Source organism: Aplosporella prunicola (genome assembly GCF_010093885.1).
Source record: "Aplosporella prunicola CBS 121167 unplaced genomic scaffold K452scaffold_38, whole genome shotgun sequence".
Lineage (NCBI taxonomy): Eukaryota > Fungi > Ascomycota > Dothideomycetes > Botryosphaeriales > Aplosporellaceae > Aplosporella > Aplosporella prunicola.
Genome location: NW_022983566.1, coordinates 115,098 through 136,500, shown reverse-complemented (window position 1 = coordinate 136,500; position 21,403 = coordinate 115,098). Strand labels below are relative to the sequence as shown.

The window sequence follows — 21,403 nt, the reverse complement described above, 5'->3', positions numbered from 1 at the left end:
ACAGATCCTTATTCCCTTGCAGTGGATAAACGTGTGGTGTAAGGGGTAAGGCTGTAGTGTAACAACTGACTGTAATAAGGCTGAAAAACCGAGAGCTATCGGAGTGATCCTGGCTGACACAAGGCAAAGGGCCCGCAACGTCGGTCTAGGAAACCTGCAGACTCCCATGCACCTCCCACATGCCAACAACACACGATACTCGCGGAACATAACAGTAAGCATACCCACAGACCCCATACTTCAAAAGCTCGCTTAGCCAGCCTTAGAAGCCAGACAGCGCATCAGCCATACATCCCCAAACAGGAAATTCGCAAACGAAAATCTGCAACCGACTCTCCACTCTCCCCAGAGCACGGCATGCAGCCGAGCAAGCATCAAAACGATCCATTCCATCTATCCCACACGAAACGCGCCAACCCGACCAAAGGCCGAAAGCTCTACTACGACTGCCTCAAACCACCATAGCAGCCACCCCACCCCGTTAATCAAACCGCCCAAACGCCAGCCCTATGTAACCAAGCCCAAGCAGAGACAGCGCCAGTCGACGCACCCACCTACAGTACTGTACCTACGCGAGCCGAACGAACAACGAGCGCCGCGCGCCCCATCCAGCAGGCATGTCAGGCAGTCAGCGTCAGCGCTATAGCACCCCTCCGCTCCGATAAGTACAGCCAGCCAGCACGCGCCAGCCCACTGCCCAGCCCACCACCTCGCCTACAGCTATAAGCCCAGTGCCGACCAGCGCGCGCGCCCGCTCGCCCGCACCCCCACCCGTCTACGATAGATGCAAGCATGCACGCAAGCAAGCAAGCTACTTACCACGTAGAAGCCCGTCCGTACGTACACCGCCGTTCGCTTCGAGCGCTGCAGCAGCTGGCTGGCTGCCCGCCGCGCTGGTCCGTGAACCCCCTCCCCCCTCCACCCCTTCACCCCCTGCCACTACTGGGGTCGCCGCTACAAACAGATACCCAGCGTGCCAGCCCTGCCAACAGCCCTGCCAGCGGGCATCGCCCCCGGCAAGCCCGCGCGATATTCGCCCCTGGCGCAGATAGATGGATGGGCCGCCCCGCCCGCGCTGAGCCCACCCGCCTGCCCAGAGGGAGGACAGGGCGCGGCTCCTGCGCCGCCGTTAGCCCCTGCCCTGCGCGCTTTCTAGAAGCCCGTCTTTCGATGCTGCGGGCCTGCGACGTGCGGACAAGCGGGTGCCCGCGTTTGACATCACGAGTCCGTCACACCGCGCATCTGCCCGCTAGGCCAGGCCAGGTTCCATCTCTCTGTCTCGCTCGCTCGCTCTCTCTCCTGCGCATCCATTCCCCACCTGACATCTTTGCCAGCTCACCGCTTGAGTGCGTTGATGATGTCGTATTGTTACCTACCTACATATCCACACCTAGGTACGGAGTATTCCACCTATCATCCCTACCCACTGTCAATTCATGTACATACACCAACCAACTGTCCTCGCGCCCAAATGCCAGTTAGAGAGATTGTAAATGCCAATTATAAACAGTGGAATGAACATTGGATGCGTTGCCGTGAACTATGTCTTCCCTTCATTGTCCGTTCGTGTCCCTACTCTTTTCCCAGATCCAGACCGGCCGCCGACATGTTACGCCTTCGCCTCAGCCCACGGGTTATGCTCCGCCTCGCTCTGTTCCTGCGATTTCCGCTTGCTTGCCTGTGCATCTATGTTCCCAACACGGTTATGCCTGTCATCATCATCTTCGTCGTCTCCGGCGCTCCAGACGCTCTCGACCTTAACTTCGTCATGCGCAGGCTGCTCGTCTTTTGATGCCGCCTCTACATCCTCCTCCTTGTCTTCTGTGTTTGCGCCGTTATTTTGTGTGATGCCATCCTCTCTCTTCTCCTCTAACGCCGACTCGAGGCTCTTCTTACTGTCGATAGGGCTTGGCGGTACCGGTGTTGTTGGTGTCGTGGGAGTACCGGGATTCTTCCTCCAGCCCGCCCTCTTTTCGCTCGCCCATTGACCCCAGCTCGAGAAATACGAGCTCGCTCGTGATTTTGCGCTCTCACCCGTCGACTGAGCCGTTTTGTCGCTGATGCTGGACGCTGGCGAGCCTCTCCCTTCCTTCTCTTTTGCAGCAGCTTGCTCCGTGGCGGCTTTTTCGGCAGCTGCTTTCTGATCCTCTTCCGCCTTCTTGCGCTGTGCCTCGCGCATGGACTCGATGTCGGCCCATAGCTTGTTATAAGCCGTTGATACCTTCTTCTGGCCCTCGGAGAGATGCTTGTTCACCGTTTCTTTGCTGCGTGCCAACCGCTCATCCAGATGTAGTGATTCAACTTGTGCATTGAATCTCCGTTGAACATCTTCGATGGTCAACCCACCGCTACATGGATGTTCGGGAGCGACAATGTCAAAGAGGTGGCCATCAGTAAACTTGTTGAAGATGCGGAAGTTCTCTGTCTTCATCCAAGCATTGATAAACTCGTTGCCGAACTCGGCTGCGGGGTCGCCCTCAATTTCGTTGAAAACGGGGCTCTTTGGGTTCTCCTTCTGCGCCTCTTGATAAAGGCGGTATTTTGCAGAAGCAAGTAATGCAAGTAAATACTCTTCAAACTGCAGACGGATCGATTCTTCGCTGCCAGCATAACCAAGAGTAATGGGGCGTTCGGGGTTTTTCTCGTCCCATGTATCGTTGACTTGCTGTGTCAGGAAATCAATCCATCGGCGATCGGGTGTGGTCAATCCAAGTGAATTTCGCAGAGGGATAGAAGATATACTGAGGGTATTATCATCAAGCTAAGAAGTAGTCAGCTTAGCTGCGACTCCATCGAGAGCAGCGCGAACGGATAGATGTGCCTACATTGATTAAGATATCGCTGTAACGGTCTTTCTGCTGCAAAAGCAAAGAATTCGTAGAACCGACTATGTACGATTTTGTCTCGCGATCAGCCAGCATGTCAAGCTGTTGCAATGGCGTGTAAGGCCCAAAGAGACTGCCCTAGCCATAGTCAGCATTCAGTTTTATTCAAAAAGCCGCGAATGTGTCTTCAACCTTTCCAAACAACTGAAGTGGCAAACCCATGTATGCAAGCAGGGATGCGCGCTCGCTTGTCTTCAGAGACGTTGGCATCTTCATGTTTTCCTCGTAAGAATTGAATTGGGGATCGGCAGTGTCCTGGAGTTTGCGAATCAAACCGGGTATTAACGATATTAAGGAAAACTGTAGCAAGCACAAGCGCTCGCATTGCGAACCGAAGAAAAGCATCTAGGATGGTCAGCCCGTTGCATCTACTCAGGAGGCCAGATGAACTTACTTTGGGCTGCAACAAGCACGCCTTGAAAAGGACCAGAGTCTGGTACTTAAACTCATGTATGAGCTCGCGCAGCGAGAGTCCAAAGTATTGATCCCGCTCATGTTCTCGGTCTGCGAACGTCTTGCCCAAGCTTTCCTGAAACCGCTGAAGAATATCGAGATCGGTGAAGTCGCACTGGGCGAACCACGCCTTGGTGACGACAGAGAGCTTCTCCCGCAAATGCGCGAAATGTTGCGGACTGTCTGATATGACTACAACGGCTTTCTGGACGGTTGATCGGGTAACATCGGGGGGCCGGTTTAGAAGGCTGTTGGCGTCGAGCTGTCGCGTGCAGGAGATGCCGAAGAGAGAGGTAGCGGGGGCGTCGGGAGTGGATTCATGGCGCAAGGTGAAGTAAGAGAAGTCTTCGGTCGCTCTACAACGTGGTTAGAGGCTGCGGGGATCGCACGGAGGAGGCGCGGGGAGACGAACGTATGAGCGCCGTCTGACAGGGCCTGGAAGGGCAGCAAGGGCCAGTCATTTTCCACGGCGGGGTCGGAGTCCTCGGGGACGCCAATCCATTTCTCAACCTCAGGACCCCTATGGTTGGGCGCGTTAGCTGCGGCTCCGGACAAGCGCAACGGACGGCAGGTGGACGGACCTTGCGTGGTGGAAGTCGACGATGCAGACTATCGGCGGAAAAGGGGGATGTGTCGCCATGTTCAAGGCATGCTCTGCCAGCGCTCAGCGTGTCAATCGCAGGCGTCCGGCATGATATGAATGAAATAAACGTTGCGGAGCGGGGAGATTGTTTAGCACGGCGCGCGTTGCACGGGGATTGATCTCGAGGACAGCCTTACTTACCGCCCGCCTGCCGCTAACCGCCAAAGGCAGGACCCCTGCGCCGATCTGCGAGTCCGCTCTATCCTTTCCTCAACCCCATCCACGCTTAGCCGCCGGCTGACCCTATGCCTTGCAGACATTATCGTGACTGACACCTGCCATTGGTCAGCCGACGAGATATTGTATCATGCTGCCAATTTCTTTTGTCGTTACACCAGCGCACTGCGACCCGATCTCTCTGAAACCCATCCAACGAAAACCCCGGAGCGTGCCCGAAGGACCGTGTCAAAGCCATAAAAGGCAACTGGTGTCTGAAAAAGCTTGGAAAAGGCACATATACAAGCCAGTTCATTTATCAATGCTAACTCAACTACCAATGTATCCCTTCCGCTTGCTCAACAAGAAATTTACAGCGTTTACACTTAACCTACATACAGGTCTACAAGAAAACAAACAGCCACAAACCTCAGCGCTCCGAAAACACCTTTAAAAAAAATACCCTATCATCCGTCTACTCACCCCCCTTCTTTTTGTAGTCCACTCTAATCTGAACGTCGGAAAAGGAGATCTACACGTTTTGTACACGGTACACACTGCTGCCACCTGTCGCAGCTTGTGCCCGGAATGCTTCGTTCGGTCGTCAATCCATCTCATCTCTCAAGAACTCATCCTGCAAGTCATCCTCCACATACGGCATCTCCTCCAGAGCAGCGATGGTCATTGGCGCTCTTAGCCGTAGCAGACCCTCGCTCAAAATCTCGCCATCAGAGCTCCTAGCGCGGCCCAGCGCATCCCGCTTGCGCACCCATTTCATGGCCGCCGCCAGCATGACCATGGTTCTGTAGGCGGGAGCGACCTCGCCCCTCGGTGTCTTGTTAGGCCGGACATCCATGTAGTCCCAGCCGCGAGTGCGTTGGTAGCGACGCCTAAGAAGGTAATTTGTCCTCCAGCCGTGCCAGTTCGGCATCAGCCGCGCCTCGCAAATATCAAAGGAGGAACCGATACGTCCGCTACGCGCAAGAATTTGCACATACAGATTCATGGTGTGGTTGTCGAAAGTGTAACCATGACCGAGCAGCGATGTTGTCGTGGAGATGAGGTCTGAGTATCTGCCTTGAGCGTGCAGAGCACTGATGTAGATCGCCATTGGACGAGAAAGGATGTGGCGCCTTGAAGGCGCCATCTCGCCATCCCTGAGCGTCTCGGCAGTCTCGTCGGTCTCGGGATCCTTGGCAGACAAACTGCTCGCCTCGGTGGCGTTGACGGGAGCATGCAGAGAGATTGTGTACGACGCTTGACTGAGAGCGAGGTTCCAACATTCCTGAAGCTCTTCATACTTGCCATTGCGAAGGTGAGTGTGCATCAACGCCGTCAGCATGCGCATAGGTGGCTGAATGTCTGGATCGCCTCTCTTGTCCCTTTGCCTCTGCATATACTCCTCAAACATGCGCTTGACGTAATCATAACTTCCTCGACTGCCATAAGCCATAATGACAAAGGCGAGGTAAGACTCGTTAGCTTGGAAGATGGAAGTCAATCCCAAACCCGTCTGCGGCTCACTAGCCAGTTCCCATGGGTCGTTATTCTGCAACGTAGCCGCCAACAAGCGTTCCGTACGCTCAAGCAATGCCGTTCGATCCATACCCTTGTCGGCCTGCATTTGCATTTCGGCCAATGTACTAGCCTTAATCGCAGCGATGCGAGTGCTCATGGTGCTGCGAACACCCTCTTTGCGTCGATGATCATCCACATACCACACATTCCTGTAGTTGCGCTGATTGATGAATCCAGCCATAACAATGGCATAGTGTAGGGCAAGACGCTTGATTCGCTTTTGCGGGAGAACGATACGGAGAAGCTTGTAAGCGGCGTCGGTTTGGTGGACAAGTGCAAGGGCTTGCATCAAAGCAGCATACGTAAATGCGTCAGTTTGAATGTCATGCTCTTGCATATGATCGAATATCCGACGCGCCGCAATGACATCCCTTTGCAGAGCATGGGCCGTTAAGAGGTTGTTGAAAACGGGAGTGAGAGAACCGGTTAGATGGCCATCCTCTTTTCGCTTTCGTAGCTCTTCGGCCAAGGTTTCTGCGGATGGAATATCGTCATTTTGGATATGAGCGGATACCACGTAACCAACAACTTCAGCAGCTCGCAGAATTGACGCGTCAATTTCCGAAGCCAGCACGAGCATCTCTTTAACGCCTTCGACATCACCCCTCTGCGCCATCAGGTTCAAGACTGCAGAGAAGCTGTAAGCATCTGGCTGAACACCGGACCACACCATTTCGTCGAAGCGCTTGCAGGCGCCTTCGAGATCATCCTGCTTCATGTGTGCAAGCAAGAGAAGGTTCCAACAACCAACATCCGGCTGCAGGCCAAACTCTTGCGTGATGCGGCTGAAGTGTTGAAGGGTTTTGTCCACATCTCCACGTCTAGCGTGCACTTCAAGCAAGGGTCGAAAGATGTCGACGCTGTTAACACCATCTGCGACTCTGAGAAGATCGTTGAAGTAATTCTCGACTTTGGCAACGTCTCCCTTGCGCGAATAGAAAGTCATGAGCACCCTCACAGCCGCAAAGTTGAGATCGCCAAGCAACCGATGCCAGTCACTGATGACTTGGCCCAACCTCAGGCGTGTGCCCTTGGACGATCGAGGATACTTTGTCAAAGCCAAAAGCATGGAATAGAGTGGACTCTGACTGGCTTCGACAGACCCCGACTTTGCCGCCGAGATGTACATTTGATAAATCCTGCGGACAAGTTCGGGAACTTCATCGGACTGCATGATCTTTTGTCCGGCCATCCCCTTGATGGCGTACTCAAAATGCCGAGACCGCAGAAGACCCTCGAATTTGAGCCTCAAGATACAGCGCCATAGCTGCAATTGGTCGGAAGGAGAAGAAATGCGAGAGGCCGACTGCCGTATTGCTTGATCAGCGAAGTCGACTATGAAATGGCCCATCAGGCGTTCACTGTCATTTGCTGACTGCGAGCGACGCCTCAATCTTCTTGCATAGATCAAAAGAGCATCAAGAAAGCGCAAGAGGTCTATTTTCTTTTGTGCAATCGTCCAATACCGGATGAAGACTCCCGAAACAGCGTTGGCCGCGCGATAAGCTTCGGCTGCTAGTTGCCATTGTTCTTTATTGATGGCATAGGCGAGTAACTCAGCAGTGCCAAAGTCGCCGGTGTTCAGCTTCTTAACCTCAATTGCTTGTTTGTGAACAAGCGCAGCCTTTCCAAGATCTCCATTGTTAAGGTGCGCCATGATCGCGCATTTGTAAGATGAGGCACGTCTGTTCTCCAAAGGCAAGAGTTCGTAAAGTTGCAGAGCTCTATCAGCCTGCACCGCAGTGAAAGGTCGGATGCTACCCAGGAATTGCAGCACGTCCGCAGAAATCTCAGGGGTGCGGCTCTCCGCATCCAAGCTCCGGTAAATTTTCCAAACAAGTCTGTGGTCGGCCTCATCGGCGCTGAGCATTTCTTGGAGCTCTTCTGGTGTGCTGGCGATTTCGGTGTCTTCTTCTAACGCGTCTGAAGTGGCCTCTGAGTCCTGAAAGGCTGCCTTGTTAGGAGCTTTGCCGGGTAAAGGCATAGGTGATGTCTCGTCCGCGAGGGATGGATCCGCATCAAACGCATCGAGGCCGTCCTCACCAATTGAGTCATGATCATATCCTCCCTCGCCGGCCACCGGTGGCGGAAAGGGGCCATTCTCACTTTCATCTGAATCTTGGACGTTGCCGTCATTTCCGGCGCCGTCAACTCCCGGAGTATTGCCCTTCTTTCGTCTCACAATGGCTGTTGAAGAAAATTGTCGCACCCGCACCCCGTTTGAAGCCCGTGTGTGCCTGAGCCGCAAGCTTTCCCACCCATAGGTTGTAATCCGCCTCATCAATGCCAGTGTCTTTGCCGGGTACAGAAAATCCAGGAAGAGCGCATCGTGAGACGCGTGGTGCTGAACCCCCCCACCTCTACCATCCGTCTCTTGGCCCGCTGCCGTGGTGGGTTGAAGAACGGTCGCCCACCACGCAGGCAAATCCAAATCAACTGCTCCGTGATGCCAGAAGGAGGAATGGAGCATCCGCCGGCTTCGGAAACATCGCTTGCGACCGCGCAGAAGGCGACTTCCTCCGGATTCGAAACATGACGTTGCCCGCTCCAGCATACCCTGGAGAGCTATCTTGACGAGTGGCTACCGAAGCTGAGTTGGTGTTCGCGAGGCTAGATGGAGCACTGGCGTCAGCTACGGAAGACCTGGCAAGCATGCGCAAGTGGACATACAGCGCTGCATTACGCTCTAAAGAAAGACACGAGCAAGAAAGAAAAAGGCCAGAGCTCCAGGACCAATGCCACAACTCCAGGGACAGTGCTTTCACTGATGACGGGTGGCGAAGAGCTGTGGCGTGGGTGTTTTCCTAGCTCGCGGGCCAACCTCGAATCTATGATCGAACGAGAAGACGCGAGGAAATCTGCCCGGCAAAAGCTCGGGACAACACCACCGCGCTCCGCAGCCGCAAGCGCCGCATCACGTGCGGCTCAAAACCCCGCGACGTAATCCGTATCGTGTCGCGCTTGCCGTTGAGCTTCCATCACAGCACCCACCTGGCGGCTATGGACATTACAAGCTTCGTCGTCGGTCAGCGCGACAGCGCCCTGCTGCTGGGCGACTACAACACCTATCGCCAGCAGCTGTCTCGCCGCTTGCTCACCCTCCGCAAACGCCTGGGTCGCACCACGCCGAAAAACGCCAAGTACTCCCCGAAGGCACCCATCACTGCTGAAGACATTGCCGGGAGCCACGAGTACGTCTGCCCCTGCCAATGCCTAAGCTATCTGCTTTAACACGTCGCCGTAGTTATGTCCACCTCCAGATCCTTACCAGTGAGCGTGCCTGGGCCCATGCCATGCACATGAAGTCCACCCATTCCGAAGAAAATGCCGACAACGGCATCACTGGTTCGACGCGCAAGCACATTATCTCCCGTCTACACAAGGCTGCCACCACGGCCAACGAACTTGTTTCTTTGCTATCGGACCAGACAGTAACTGGAGCGACCGATGTCGATCTGTTGGAAGCGCAGGCCTATGTCTATTCCCTGAGTGGCGCCGAAGAATTCGAGAAACAGGCTGAAGGTATCAGGCCCGGCGAGGGACAGGAACAAAGATGGAAATCTTGCCTGGTCCATTATTCCGCGGCGCGTATCATCTACAATGCTCTACTGCAATCCACGAAGAAGGATCTGTTCAAGGAGATCCTGGCCAGCACCATTGATCCCAGTATCCGCTACGCCGCATACCAATCACGCCTACCTCGCACCTTGGCCGTTTCTGTCGTAGCTCGTCAATACTTTCCTCGCGACAACTCCGCTCTAGCATCCGCTGTTGAGAAGCAGTTCCCCGATGCTCTTAAAGATGAAGCGTCCGCTACAGGTTTGTATTCCTTTTCTTAGCATGTGGCATTTCTTCTGATAAATCGCATAGGCAAGGGCCCCGAATCGACCGAGAAGGTCCCAAATACGATTAGCTGGCGCGGACGCAGCGCGAACATTGTCGACGCTGCTGTTGGGCAAGCGCTCGCCTCCGTGACCGCAGCGGAAGGCCGCCTAGCCGAATACCTAGCCTCTAACACCGATAGCACATCCCGCGACAAAGCAGCGGCCTATGACGATGTTCTTATCGCCAGTCAAGACGCCACTGACTCGACGCGCCATGCCATTGAGGAACTGGAGAAGGAGGGCGTGAATGAGGGGGATTCTCGAATGCAGGACCTGCGTGTCACAAGCCTGGCAATCAATTACGCGCTGATTGGCTGGCGTGTTGGCCGGAACCGTGTCCTTATTGGGAGCGAAGATGGCTTGAAACTTGATGCGGCGAAAATTAAAAAACCTCGCGCGAGAAGAGATGGCAAGGAATGGGTTGAAAAGGAAGAGGGCAACGGACGAAAGCTGGCCAGACTAAGGGAACGTGTCGTACTTTACGACTCGATCCTCCAGAGCATCGATTCGGTGAAGGATTTAAGAGGTGCAATGAGGGATGCCGGCTTTATTGAAGAACTTGATGGGAAGCGGGCATATTTCCAAGCTTTGAAGTATGCGCACATGCACAAAGATATCAACGAATTTTTGCTAACAACCTATCCAGGTGCCTCAACATAGCGTACTCCCACGCCTTGCTCTCTAATTCTAAGAACGCTCTCGCCCTTTTCGCTCGGGCTTTGGATTTGTCGTCGAAAGCCCTTTCCACCGCAGCAGCATCAGAGCCGACCTCATCAGGACCGCCCAAGCTCGACGTCAGCCCTGAGGCCGCAGAGTCGGTCCACAACCATTTGCAAGGTCTCACGTCGCAGTTCCGCGGGTTGGTCGAATTGCAAAAGTCATCGTTGGCCCACAGCACCGCCAATGCAAAGGATGCGATGAACTTAACCCCTATTGTGGAATGCTTGAACGAATATCCCGTAGGCGGAGTCAATCTGGATAAGCTGATTCAATGGCCACCCAGGCTGCAGCCCGTGCCTGTCAAACCACTTTTCTTGGACGTGGCTTGGAACTACATAAGATATCCTGGACAGGAGGAAGAAGAAGCCGTGACCCAAGTTTCTGAACAGAACGGCGGCGAGGATGTAGAAGAACAACCCAAGAAGCGGGGTTGGTTCGGGTTTGGTCGATGAGCAATAACGCCTGGAACGAAGAATGACTGCTGGTGTTAGTAAGAATAGAGGTCCGCCGTTCTTGTCCATTTCCCCATCTCTAATGAGACGGTGTCCTTGCATTTGTATGTTGGTTAACAGCAGAGGACTCCGGGTAGGTTTTGAACGATGACATTAGTTGCAACTACGATCTCCGGGTCGGTCCATAGTCGACAAAAGATTTGACACCACAACTCTTTCTATGAAAATGCAGTTGACAAATTTGCTGGTTCGAACAGTCCGTAGCCTTCTTACATCACGTGCATAACACTGATAAGCTTCGAAAAGAGGGGGCGTCTTTATCCGCGTTAGGCAGCATTGGGACATTTCCGATTCGCAGCACACCATACCACGTCCACGCGCTTATCTTGACTCCTCCCATATAAAGCGAGGTCTCAACGTCGCACGCCATAAATCACATTTGCACATACTTACATTTGTTCGTGAATTCGATACACCTTCGATGGTCAAATTCTGTAAATCGGATGGCTCTTTCGGGCCTGCTGCCGGGGCATGCCGTGGAGGCTTTGACCTCACGTTGACATTCGAAGAAAGCATGCTTGGGCTGCTACCCCAGATTCTCCTCGTCCTGCTGGCTCCAGTGCGGCTTGTGACGCTGAGACGACGAAAAATCAGAGTAGCCAAGACTTCGTACTTGGGTTTCCTTAAGTTGGTATGGCAATGCAAATATATCATCTGAAACTACTAAATTTAACTTGGTGCTTCCATTAGGTCACCACTACGCTGTATGCCGCTTCCAGTGTCCTGCTGTTCGTCCTGTGGGTCCAGTTGGAGGGCTACAAGACTAAGACATCATTGGTATCCGCGTCGTTCGAATTGATATCCTCTCTCTTTATTTTTCTGCTTTCGCGCTTTGAACATACGCGTGCCTTGCGTCCCAGTCATTTGTTACAAATATTTCTTCTTATTTTGTTCCTTTGCAATGCCATCAGGTTACGTACTCTCTTCCTCATGGGGTACAGCTCGCCCCTTGTCGTCTCGGCGTCAGTGCATACCGGTTTGACTGGAGCCTTACTATTACTGGAGTCTTTGAGCAAACGGAACTTGTTATTAGATAAGGGCCGGAGACTTTCCCCAGAGGATACTATTGGCCTCTTTGGCCAGAAGCTCTTCTGGTATCTCAACGATCTCTTCAAGCGAGGTTTGTCGGTTCGATTAGACAAGTATGGGTACATACTGCTTATGAACTGACTCTAACAACAGGCTACCGGCAGATTTTGAAGCCTCGGGATCTCCACACGATCGAGGAAGAGCTTGTCTCAGAGACTTTGCGCGAAACATTCATGAATGCCTGGACAATTATTCCAAATAAGAACAAAAAGCATGCCCTTGCCGGAGTCGTAACATCAGTCTTGAAAAGAGATCTTTTATTCCCTGTATTACCGAGGTCAGGCCTATTTCGTTTTCAGTATGCCTTTTAAAATGCTAATTTTCTATTCCAGACTCCTCTCTATGGGCACGACCTTGGCTCAGCCATTCCTCATCTCGGCCATGGTTAGCTATGTGCAAAAGCCCACGAACAGCAACACGAAAAACGAAGGCTATGGCCTTATTGCTGCATTCGCTCTCGATTACATAGGCCTTGCTATCTTCTCGTCATGGTACACACAGAACGTGGCTCGCTTTTCCGTGAAGCTCCGAGGTGTGCTCGTCTCCACAATATACGAGAAATCACTGCATATATCATCACAAGCAGTCAATCTTGACTCAGCCACCGTTCTAATGAATGTTGATGTTGAGAAGGTCGTGGAAGGGGTCAAAAACATGCACGAATTTTGGGCCACGATTATCAATTCCGGAATTGGCTTATACATCCTTTACACCCATTTGGGTTCTGTCTTCGTTGCACCACTGGTCGTCTTTGTCCTTTCGACTATCCTCTCTTCGGGTGCCGGCGGAGAAGTTGGAAAGCGACAGATCAGTTGGGTAGCGGCAACTGAGAAACGCGTTACGAACATCGCGTATGCTGTTGCTTCTATGAAGGGCATCCGTATGCTTGGCTTGACTGAAGTTGTCCATCACAAACTTTCTTCTTTAAGATACGACGAAGTTGTTGCACAGCGGTAAGACACAACCTCCTAAGCCATTTATGAATGCTCCAGTGCTCATGCGGCTCACAGATATATTCTGAAACTTTTAGCCCGCGTCTTCATCATCTGTAAGTACTAGACCTATCATTAACTCGGACTTGATCGCTCATATCTCCAGCAAATGTCCTGTTCCAGATAACACTATTTGTGTCCTATATCATCTTTGCCGCAATCGCACTGTCCAAAAAGAAACAGTTCGACTTCGAAGTTCTATTCACCTCGCTTTCTGCATTGAAACTCGTTACATCACCAATGCTTCTGGCTTTACAAAGCATCCCTCAGGCTCAGAGTGCAGTTGCCTCGCTAGAGCGCATTCAAGTATACCTGACTACAAAAGAGCATACACATCCCACCGGGCATGGTGATGCGTTGACCCCCTCTCAAGATGGTATAGAGCTTGAATCTATTTCCCTCGTCGACAAGCCTACGTCGGAGGTCCCGGCGCCTTTGGAAATACGCAATGGCGCTTTTGAAACTCAACAAGGCCAAACATTGCTGCAAGATATTGATTTAAGAATAATGAAAGGGACGCTCACTTTGATTATTGGCAAGGTTGCTTCTGGAAAATCAGTTCTTCTACAATCTCTAGTCGGCGAAGTCAACATAAGCCGTGGTCAGCTCATCACACCAAAAACCGGCATGTCATTCTGTGCACAAGCTTCTTGGCTCCGAAACGCGACATTACGAGACAATATCTTAGGAGAAAGCCCATTCGAACAACACTGGTACGACAATGTTTCTTGGGCATGCGGGCTCCAGCACGACTTCAGAGAGCAAAAGTGGGGAGACCTTACGAAGGTTGGGTCACGCGGGATATCACTGAGCGGCGGCCAGAAGAACAGGATCTCCCTCGCACGCGCACTTTATGCACGGAAGCCTATATTGATTATCGACGACATTTTGTCGGGTCTGGACAATACGACGGAGAACTTGGTCTTTACTCGAGTCTTTGGAAAAGATGGCTTGCTCCGCAAAGCTGGTTGCACCATAATCCTCGCTACGCATTCTGCCCACTTCGCTCCGCAAGCAGATCGGTTGATTGTTTTGTCTGCGGGACGCATTGTCGGCGATGGGAGCTATAACCAGCTTGCGGCTAAACAAGGATTCCTCGAAGAACACAGTCTTCATGAAAAGAGCTTAAGTGCTTCGCCTGATGATGTCGGTAAAGAGAGCAACTTTGGTAAACATGATGATGCCGAAATGACTATGGCAAATGTAGCGCCTGTTGAGGAAGAAGAGGAAGAGGATAGACGAACCGGAGACATGCGTACTCTGATATACTATCTTGGTGCTATAGGCAAGAAACATATCACAATTTACACGGTACTCACCGTTCTTTCGACCATTGCTACGACAGGACAATGTAAGTAACACCGCTCCAGCAGCTCAAATGTTACTAAAACACAATTCAGATGTATATTTGCAGGAACTGGCTAAAGCCAGCAATACGGCGGCTTCTTTGAAGAGAGGCATGATAGTGTTCACCATCCTTACTGTCATCGATGTTGCAGTGATCTCGGTTTGGCTTGGGTAACCCCCCACACCATCCCTTCTTATGACCGAGTTAACTTTCGACAGCCATTTTACACTCTTCTTCATTAAACGTTCAAGCCTCTCCCTACATGCCAAGCAGCTCGTTTCCCTCGTCCACGCCCGTTTTTCCTACCTCACTGCTACCGACATCGGCAATATCACAAATATTTTCTCCCAGGATATTGTTCTCGTCGACCGACAACTTGTCTTTGCCTGGCTCAACACGACAGCCTCGATTATCGAACAAACTGCCCTTTTTGCTATCACTATCGCTGCTACGCCCCCAATCGCTGCCCTTATCCCATTCCTTGGATTGGTGTCTTACATCATCCAGCGCGTGTATCTGCGCACAAGCAGACAAATAAGGCTAATGGACCTGGAAGCGAAAGCGCCACTGTGTACAAACTTTTTGGAAACGCTGGCTGGTATCATAACTATCCGTGCAATGGGATGGAATGATGCCTACAGGGCCAGGAACAAGAAGCTGCTTGATGAAAGCCAGGTTCCGTTCTACCTTTTAAACGCCATCCAGAACTGGCTAAAGCTAGTGTTGGAGTTAATGGTGGCAGGATTGGTCGTTGTGCTTGTGGGATTGGCAGTTGCGATAAGGGACAAGATCGATGCTGGTTACCTCGGTCTCGCACTTGTCGGTGCGGTATGCGTGTTTCCAGTTCAACATTCTACAGGCTCCTCAAAAGTTTCATCTGCTGACTCTTCTTTTTAAGATGGACCTTGGTGTCGCCGTCCGCATCCTCGTCACCTCCTGGACAGATCTCGAGACCGCCCTCAGTGCCGTCGCCAGAATCCGTCGTTTTGCGACCAACACACCGCTGGAAGAGCAAGGCCTCCCGCCTCAGCCCGTTGACCAAGCATGGCCAGCTAATGGGTCCCTCGAATTCCGCGACCTCGCAGCCGCCTATTCTGAGGCCGGCACACCAGTCATCAGAAATATCAACCTGTCCATCGCACCCGGCGAAAAAGTCGGCATTTGCGGTCGCACAGGCAGTGGCAAGTCGAGCCTAGTCGCAGCGCTGTTCGGCCTGCTGCACCGCACAGACGGCCAAATTTGTATCAATGGCGTGCCGACAGACGCCGTGCTTCTGTCAGTTTTGAGATCCAAGATCGTGGCGCTGCCACAGGAGCCATTCTTTTTACAGAGCAGCAGCGTACGCGCGAACTTAGTGCCGTGGCAGATGCCGGGTGTAGTTGATGAGAGGGAGACGCACGTCACTGATGAGAGCATGGTGCTGGCGTTGGAGAAAGTCGGGCTGTGGGGTAAGTTTGTAGAGGCGGCAGGGGCGGAGGGAAATGTCTTGGATATGAGGCTGGATAGTATCGATGCGCTGCTGAGCCAAGGGGAGAAACAGCTGTTTTGTCTGGCGAGAGCGACATTGCAGACGGGGAAAATTGTAGTGCTGGATGAGGCGACCAGTAGGTAAGTGACTGGTGTTCCTTTCTTTCCAATAAAGCTCTGTCTATGTGTCATTTCTACCCTCTTCCCTCTCAGTCTCTCTCTCTCTCCTTTATCCCGAAGCTTTCATATGCCCAAACAACTGACTCTCATCCCACTTACAGTGTCGATCCAGCAACCGACACGCTCATGCAAAAAATTCTCCGAGAAGCATTTGCAGATCGCACTGTTATTGCCATCGCTCATCGTTTACACACAATCCTCGATTTTGACCGCGTTATAGTTATGGACCGCGGCGTTGTGGCTGAGGCTGGCGAGCCAGGTATACTTATGAAACAGGAGGGAAGCATGTTCAAAGCACTGGTGGAGGGGTAAGGTAGAGTGTAAGACGAACATGACAGGGAACGCTAGGGAGTTCTTCAACTTATTATCGGACAGGTGGGAGTGGCTTTCTTTCTTTTTAAATGTGCCGGGAATGGCACTTTTGACTTCCTATTCATTACATCCCTTTATTCCTTTACACTTTTTCCTACAGTTCCCCTTTTTTGTTTGACGTTATTCTAGTTATAAGTAAAATATTCAGTGTATTTTCCATCACAATAACGCTTGTTGAACAGCATCAGTGGTTTAGTGGTAAAATCCATCGTTGCCATCGATGGGCCCCGCGTTCGATTCGCGGCTGATGCAAAGCAATACGGCATCCTTCTTCATTACTGTCATACGACTGCAAGTGAAGGGTGAGCACTTTTTTATCTTTTTGTCATGAGCACGGACCTGGGCGAAGGGGGCGGGCCCCTTTTGAGATCCGTGACATTCACTGCGAACGTCTAGAACGTGCGAACGGCCTAGAATTCTGCTGCAGCTGAGAAAAATCTTAGTGCTCGGAATGTGTCACTTCTGTTTTATAAAACTCCCAAAGATGTAGTAAGGGGGATTTACCTGCGAAGAGCGTTGGAGCAAGCTGCTGAAGTTCTGCTGTAGTCAGACCCGGAAACCCGGTTTTTATTTTTCTTCCTATTAAACTCGAAATTGAGTAGGAGGTTTAATGCTCTGAATTTCCTGAGAAGCTATCACCAACACATGTTGAGTGAGCTCATCTTCGGCAGATTCATTAATACTGAGTTGGTACGGTTGGTCATAATCATTGATGTAAGTGCACATAATCGTATATCCGATTACTTCACATCCGAGTCAACATAAATCCGATCTAACATCCGACCCTACCTATGACTGCTACATCATATATATCCGAATGAAGGATTTCGAGATTGCATCACTAACAGATCTACTGATTCAAACTTACACATAGAATACCTTGCCAATTAATAAATATTTCTTGCAGTCGAACAGTTCATTTTATAGCTAAAATAGTCACGTGTGCCAAGATCCCCGCTGTAAAGGCTTTGGCGGGGGGCCAAACGGCCAAACCCCTTGCGTCAAACAAGCTTCAGTACAATACAGCCATATTGCCGCCATGGAAGGGAACAACTCGGCGGCTTCTTCCGGTGCGTTTAAGATGTTTCTATGGCCCATCCAAGGGGCCTTGGATCTGGTCGCATGTAACCGATTGCCGCGAACTTTTGATTGAGGATCTTGACTTCATCAGAGGTGACGTGTAATCAGATTGCTACTCAAGCGATATTTCGGTCACTTAATCAGTTATAGTTCGACCATATGAAAACTGACTAAGAACAGCAGCTCCCATCAAAAGACGGATACCCAAAGCATGCGAAGGTATTCCTTATTTTTAAGAACAATCCATATTGCCATTGGAACCTGACAATTCTTCAGAATGTCGTCGGAGAAAGCAGAAATGTAATGGTCTGACGCCATGCAACGTCTGCTCTAGACGCGGCACTGAATGCTTGTACCGAAACTTCTTCAGGCACAGAGCCTCTAAAGCTTCACACTCACCAAGACGTGGGAGGAAACGGACTGCTGAAGAGATAGAAGACGAGCAGGATGATGAAGAGAGCCATATGACGCGTCCAGAAACGGCTTCTACCGACACGAGAGAGATTGGAGATGATCCTTCAAATATGCCAATCTTCAACAACATCCGCGCTACTCACGCTCCACCAGAAATACCGGCCTGCGTGCTACAGCTTTACTATGGATCCTCGTCAAACTTCTCGTTCCTCCAGCATCTGCATAGTCACCTTTCCACGGAACGTCCTCAGGCTGGTCAGTCCGAGGGACAGAACGATGAAGTCCAGGACGGTGAAGCAGGGATCGACACTTACAAATATCGAGGAATTGTCTTTGATAATGTCTCCGATCCTCGTCAACCAGCTCCCTTGTTCCTCCGATACAGTCTCGCCAAAAGTTTTTTGGATAAATATCTCACAACCGTGCACTGTTTCATTCCCTGTCTCGATGCAGAACAGTTGACCGCCAACTTCGAGCAACTGTACGGCACAGCCAACCCCGGCCACGTCGGAATTGCCGAAAAAGCTCTCGTAGTAATTGCTATGGCCATGGGCGCCCGATCAACTGAACACGACTACTGGAGAAAGACGCTTCTCAAGCAAGCGCGTACTGAGGCGGAGCAGTTGCTTTACGTTGTCAACATGAAGGCTGTCCAAGTTTCTCTGCTTCTTGCTCACTGCGAGTTCGGGGCTGGGCATCCCAATGCCTCACATATTTGCCTTGGCAACGCGGTCACAAAGTCCCTGGCAGCGGGACTTCACCGAGAGGGAAGTGCTCCTCATCGAAGCAATAACACCCGCTCCGAGGCAAGCTCAACCATGTGGAATCTGTTTGTCCACGAAAGCATTAATTGTTTCGTACTTGGAAGACCTTATATGTTGTCCCGAGATGATATAGGAATCCCGGCCCCGGAAAGACCATCTGCGATGGGGGCTATTGTCCGGCTTTGCATGATCATCCGCCGCACGCATCAAATGTACAATCGCCACGACACTTCCATCAATGCTGGATTGAGGTCAGCGTATAGCATCCGCCATAGCCTCCTGAAATTCTCCGCGACTGTTAAGGAAGATTTGAATATCACAATTGGCGGGACACCCGATTATACGAATAGAGAGATTCTCTTGTGGCATGTCATTTACTCTTACTGTAAGTACCGCTGCACTGCATTTTTGCAAAGCTGACAGAATTCTAGTGTATTATTACACAATGCTTCTTGCTTTTCGACCGTTTCTTCTATTATATGTGCAGCTCAAAAAGCGAGCCGAGATGGAAAGAGATGAAGAAAGGCAGAAGTACTTTTCCAAGGAGTCTTTGCTTTTTGAAGCCGGCGAGTATTGCATTAGCGCAGCGAAATCAACAGTCCTGTTTGCAGAACTATTAATCTCCTCGGACATCAACCTACAGGTAACTTGCCAAGATAGATGAGCTTTTCATAGCACATACTAACGCGGAATAGGCCCTATGCAACCATGGATTCTTTTTGGAGACCGCATGCTTCGTCCTCGTGATGGCGGCAATCCATGACAAGCGCTCGTCGAACCAGCACATAGCATACATAAGCCGCGGGCTCGATACTCTCCGGAAACTGATCCAACGAGAGCCGATACGGAGCATTGTGTCGGCGCTCGAGCAGATGCTGCAAAAGGTCAAAGCGGCTGTGCCTCAAAAACCGCAAGTCACGGAATTGCCAGTGGCTCAGGAATCGCGCGAGGATGTGGTTCGCAATCAGCATCATCCAGAAGAATCTTGGATAGAGCTGCGGCAGCCATTTATGTCGCATAATCCACCTCCTGATTTTGAGGCTTCTGGAGAGCCAGTCACTGGTGCTGAGGATAATTCTCTCGATACGTCATGGCCAACGATAGATTGGGGACTGGATCTTTCCATGCTTGATCTAGAGTCATTTGTTTCTATTATAGGAAACCATGATAGCATTTACAACATTTCCTGATCGATGATCAGAACTTATGTCTAGCTGTTCAAATGATGAAACTTGGAGACCGTGATTAGTTAGCCAGCCCTATGTATAAAATGAAGCATAGGTGTTGAGCTGGAAGCAAATTTTTAAGCCAAGTAGATATTGGACCAATATACGATGCATAGGGTGCACATGGTGGTGTTATTGCCACTTTCACCTATGAACGGTATTCGTTATAAGAATTATGTGTGTAGCTTTAAATGTTTCTAGTTATGAAAATAAATTGTTACTACTAGACTTGAAACCGGCAAAACTAATAGTGTTAGATGTCATAAACGGTAGTATAATCAGTAAGTAGCATTTCTACAACAAAGAGGCGGTTTAAGTGCTGAAAAGATGTACTCTGACTGAGTTGCGCAATCTGATACTGAGAAAGCTTGTTTATGGATACTGATAAATATCTCTTTAGTTTTGAGCATATAAAGTGTACTGTTTTTTGAGGCCGTTGTGACTTTGGGGGCGAACATGAAATTCAGCTCGGAGTGCCAGTCTGCCTTGCTCCGGTCATCTGATCCAGTCATCAATATTGATTATACATGCGGCTAATTAGCATCGCCCTACAGCCGATCAGCAGAGCTGACATTGGGTACCATAAATGCAATTGGTTCGGTGATAGACGCATTGACAGGGCAGGCAGGGATCCACTTCCTCTACGGATCTGCCAGGCGAAGCATTTCGCCCCCCACGGCCTCAACACTTACGACCGCTATCGTTATTTTTGCATCAAACCTGGTTGGTTTTTCCACTGCCACAGCTATGTTGTAGTTGGTTATGCGTTGTGTTATCAGGACTACTATTCACTGTTCCCTGTTTCAGACTATACAACAAAATAGTCAGTGACTTCTTATTGGGACACCGTTAATAAATGCAAGAAAAAAAACCTTTTGCGAGTTAAGCGCTCGCGGTAGTGGGATTACTGCTGACTTTAAACCCGCGGCCCCCACACCAAAAAACTTAGGGGCGCCCTCTGATTTTAACGATGTTTTCTCACTTTTGTGGCCCCAAGCGAGTACAGTTCCTTCGTGTTGCGGCCTTGCGCGACCGCAACGGGGCCAAAGGCGCTCGTGGGTCTGAACATTCTAGCATAAGCCAGTTTAATTGCATTGGGGGCTGGTCGGGGTCATAACCGCCCTAGCACTGTTGGCTTCCCGTATCAGTCTCAAATAGCATTTTTGGTCAATGCTAGGCGGCATGACGAATGCATCTAGGGTTTGAGAAAACTTGGCGTTTCTAGAACAAAGATAAGGCGTTGTTCTTGACGAGCTTGCAGCTATTAGGTGTATAAGGAAGCTTGTTTAGTCCCCTATTGGCAAATGCTAAGTCGCTAGTGTCTACCTAATTAAGCGATGCTCGCAGATCAAAGCTTATCTACTATATTTACAAAGGAATGAGGCTCGGGTCTCCCACGTGCTGCGGTTTGAGTCAATTGATCTGAGGGGCGCAAGCTGGGACAGAATAGCAAAAGACTCGGTTCGAGGGTAATACGAATCCTCGGAGACCGTTTCTCGCCCCCGCCACGTGGAAGGATTGTCTTTAGTCGCTTAGACCACGTGGACCCCATGCGGGCCACAGGCAGCTACCGCGCCGCGGACCCAAGATCTCGCCATGCTCCAGTTTTACCCCGAAGCCTGGAGGAGCTGATACTAAAT

General features: G+C 51.0%; 5 protein-coding genes and 1 non-coding gene across 6 annotated transcripts; 4 read left to right on the top strand and 2 right to left on the bottom strand.

Moving 5' to 3' along the window:
• Window positions 1-1,337: 1,337 nt before the first annotated feature.
• On the bottom strand, window positions 1,338-4,075 carry K452DRAFT_279437 (uncharacterized protein). Its single transcript, XM_033539419.1, has 6 exons — window positions 3,920-4,075; window positions 3,751-3,858; window positions 3,280-3,694; window positions 3,018-3,230; window positions 2,826-2,963; window positions 1,338-2,761 (listed from the first exon to the last, which is right to left on the bottom strand). Exons 1-6 carry the CDS (start codon window positions 3,976-3,978, stop codon window positions 1,610-1,612), a joined length of 2,085 nt encoding a protein of 694 aa, XP_033392580.1. The 5' UTR covers window positions 3,979-4,075; the 3' UTR covers window positions 1,338-1,609.
• A 354-nt stretch (window positions 4,076-4,429) lies between these two features.
• On the bottom strand, window positions 4,430-8,521 carry K452DRAFT_362292 (uncharacterized protein). Its single transcript, XM_033546490.1, has 2 exons — window positions 8,386-8,521; window positions 4,430-8,325 (listed from the first exon to the last, which is right to left on the bottom strand). The coding sequence occupies exon 2, from the start codon at window positions 8,267-8,269 to the stop codon at window positions 4,742-4,744; it is 3,528 nt and encodes a 1,175-aa protein (XP_033392579.1). The 5' UTR covers window positions 8,270-8,325; window positions 8,386-8,521; the 3' UTR covers window positions 4,430-4,741.
• A 180-nt stretch (window positions 8,522-8,701) lies between these two features.
• K452DRAFT_258544 (uncharacterized protein) lies at window positions 8,702-11,005 on the top strand. Its single transcript, XM_033538472.1, has 4 exons — window positions 8,702-8,906; window positions 8,960-9,534; window positions 9,586-10,192; window positions 10,246-11,005. The coding sequence occupies exons 1-4, from the start codon at window positions 8,716-8,718 to the stop codon at window positions 10,769-10,771; spliced, it is 1,899 nt and encodes a 632-aa protein (XP_033392578.1). The 5' UTR covers window positions 8,702-8,715; the 3' UTR covers window positions 10,772-11,005.
• Window positions 11,006-11,215: 210 nt separating this feature from the next.
• Window positions 11,216-16,267, top strand: K452DRAFT_292080 (uncharacterized protein). Its single transcript, XM_033541302.1, has 10 exons — window positions 11,216-11,462; window positions 11,522-11,951; window positions 12,014-12,197; window positions 12,253-12,873; window positions 12,931-12,968; window positions 13,019-14,263; window positions 14,313-14,430; window positions 14,479-15,088; window positions 15,159-15,868; window positions 16,009-16,267. Exons 1-10 carry the CDS (start codon window positions 11,346-11,348, stop codon window positions 16,217-16,219), a joined length of 4,284 nt encoding a protein of 1,427 aa, XP_033392577.1. The 5' UTR covers window positions 11,216-11,345; the 3' UTR covers window positions 16,220-16,267.
• A 193-nt stretch (window positions 16,268-16,460) lies between these two features.
• K452DRAFT_t152 lies at window positions 16,461-16,531 on the top strand. The gene has a single exon. It is a non-coding gene; the product is annotated as a tRNA-Gly (tRNA).
• Window positions 16,532-17,367: 836 nt separating this feature from the next.
• Window positions 17,368-19,648, top strand: K452DRAFT_258539 (uncharacterized protein; the record flags this gene model as incomplete). The annotated part of the gene is made up of 4 exons (XM_033538471.1): window positions 17,368-17,578; window positions 17,636-18,922; window positions 18,969-19,180; window positions 19,233-19,648. Coding segments are annotated over exons 2-4 (1,725 nt in total), but the record flags the coding sequence as incomplete, so codon positions are not given.
• Between the last annotated feature and the right edge of the window lie 1,755 nt (window positions 19,649-21,403).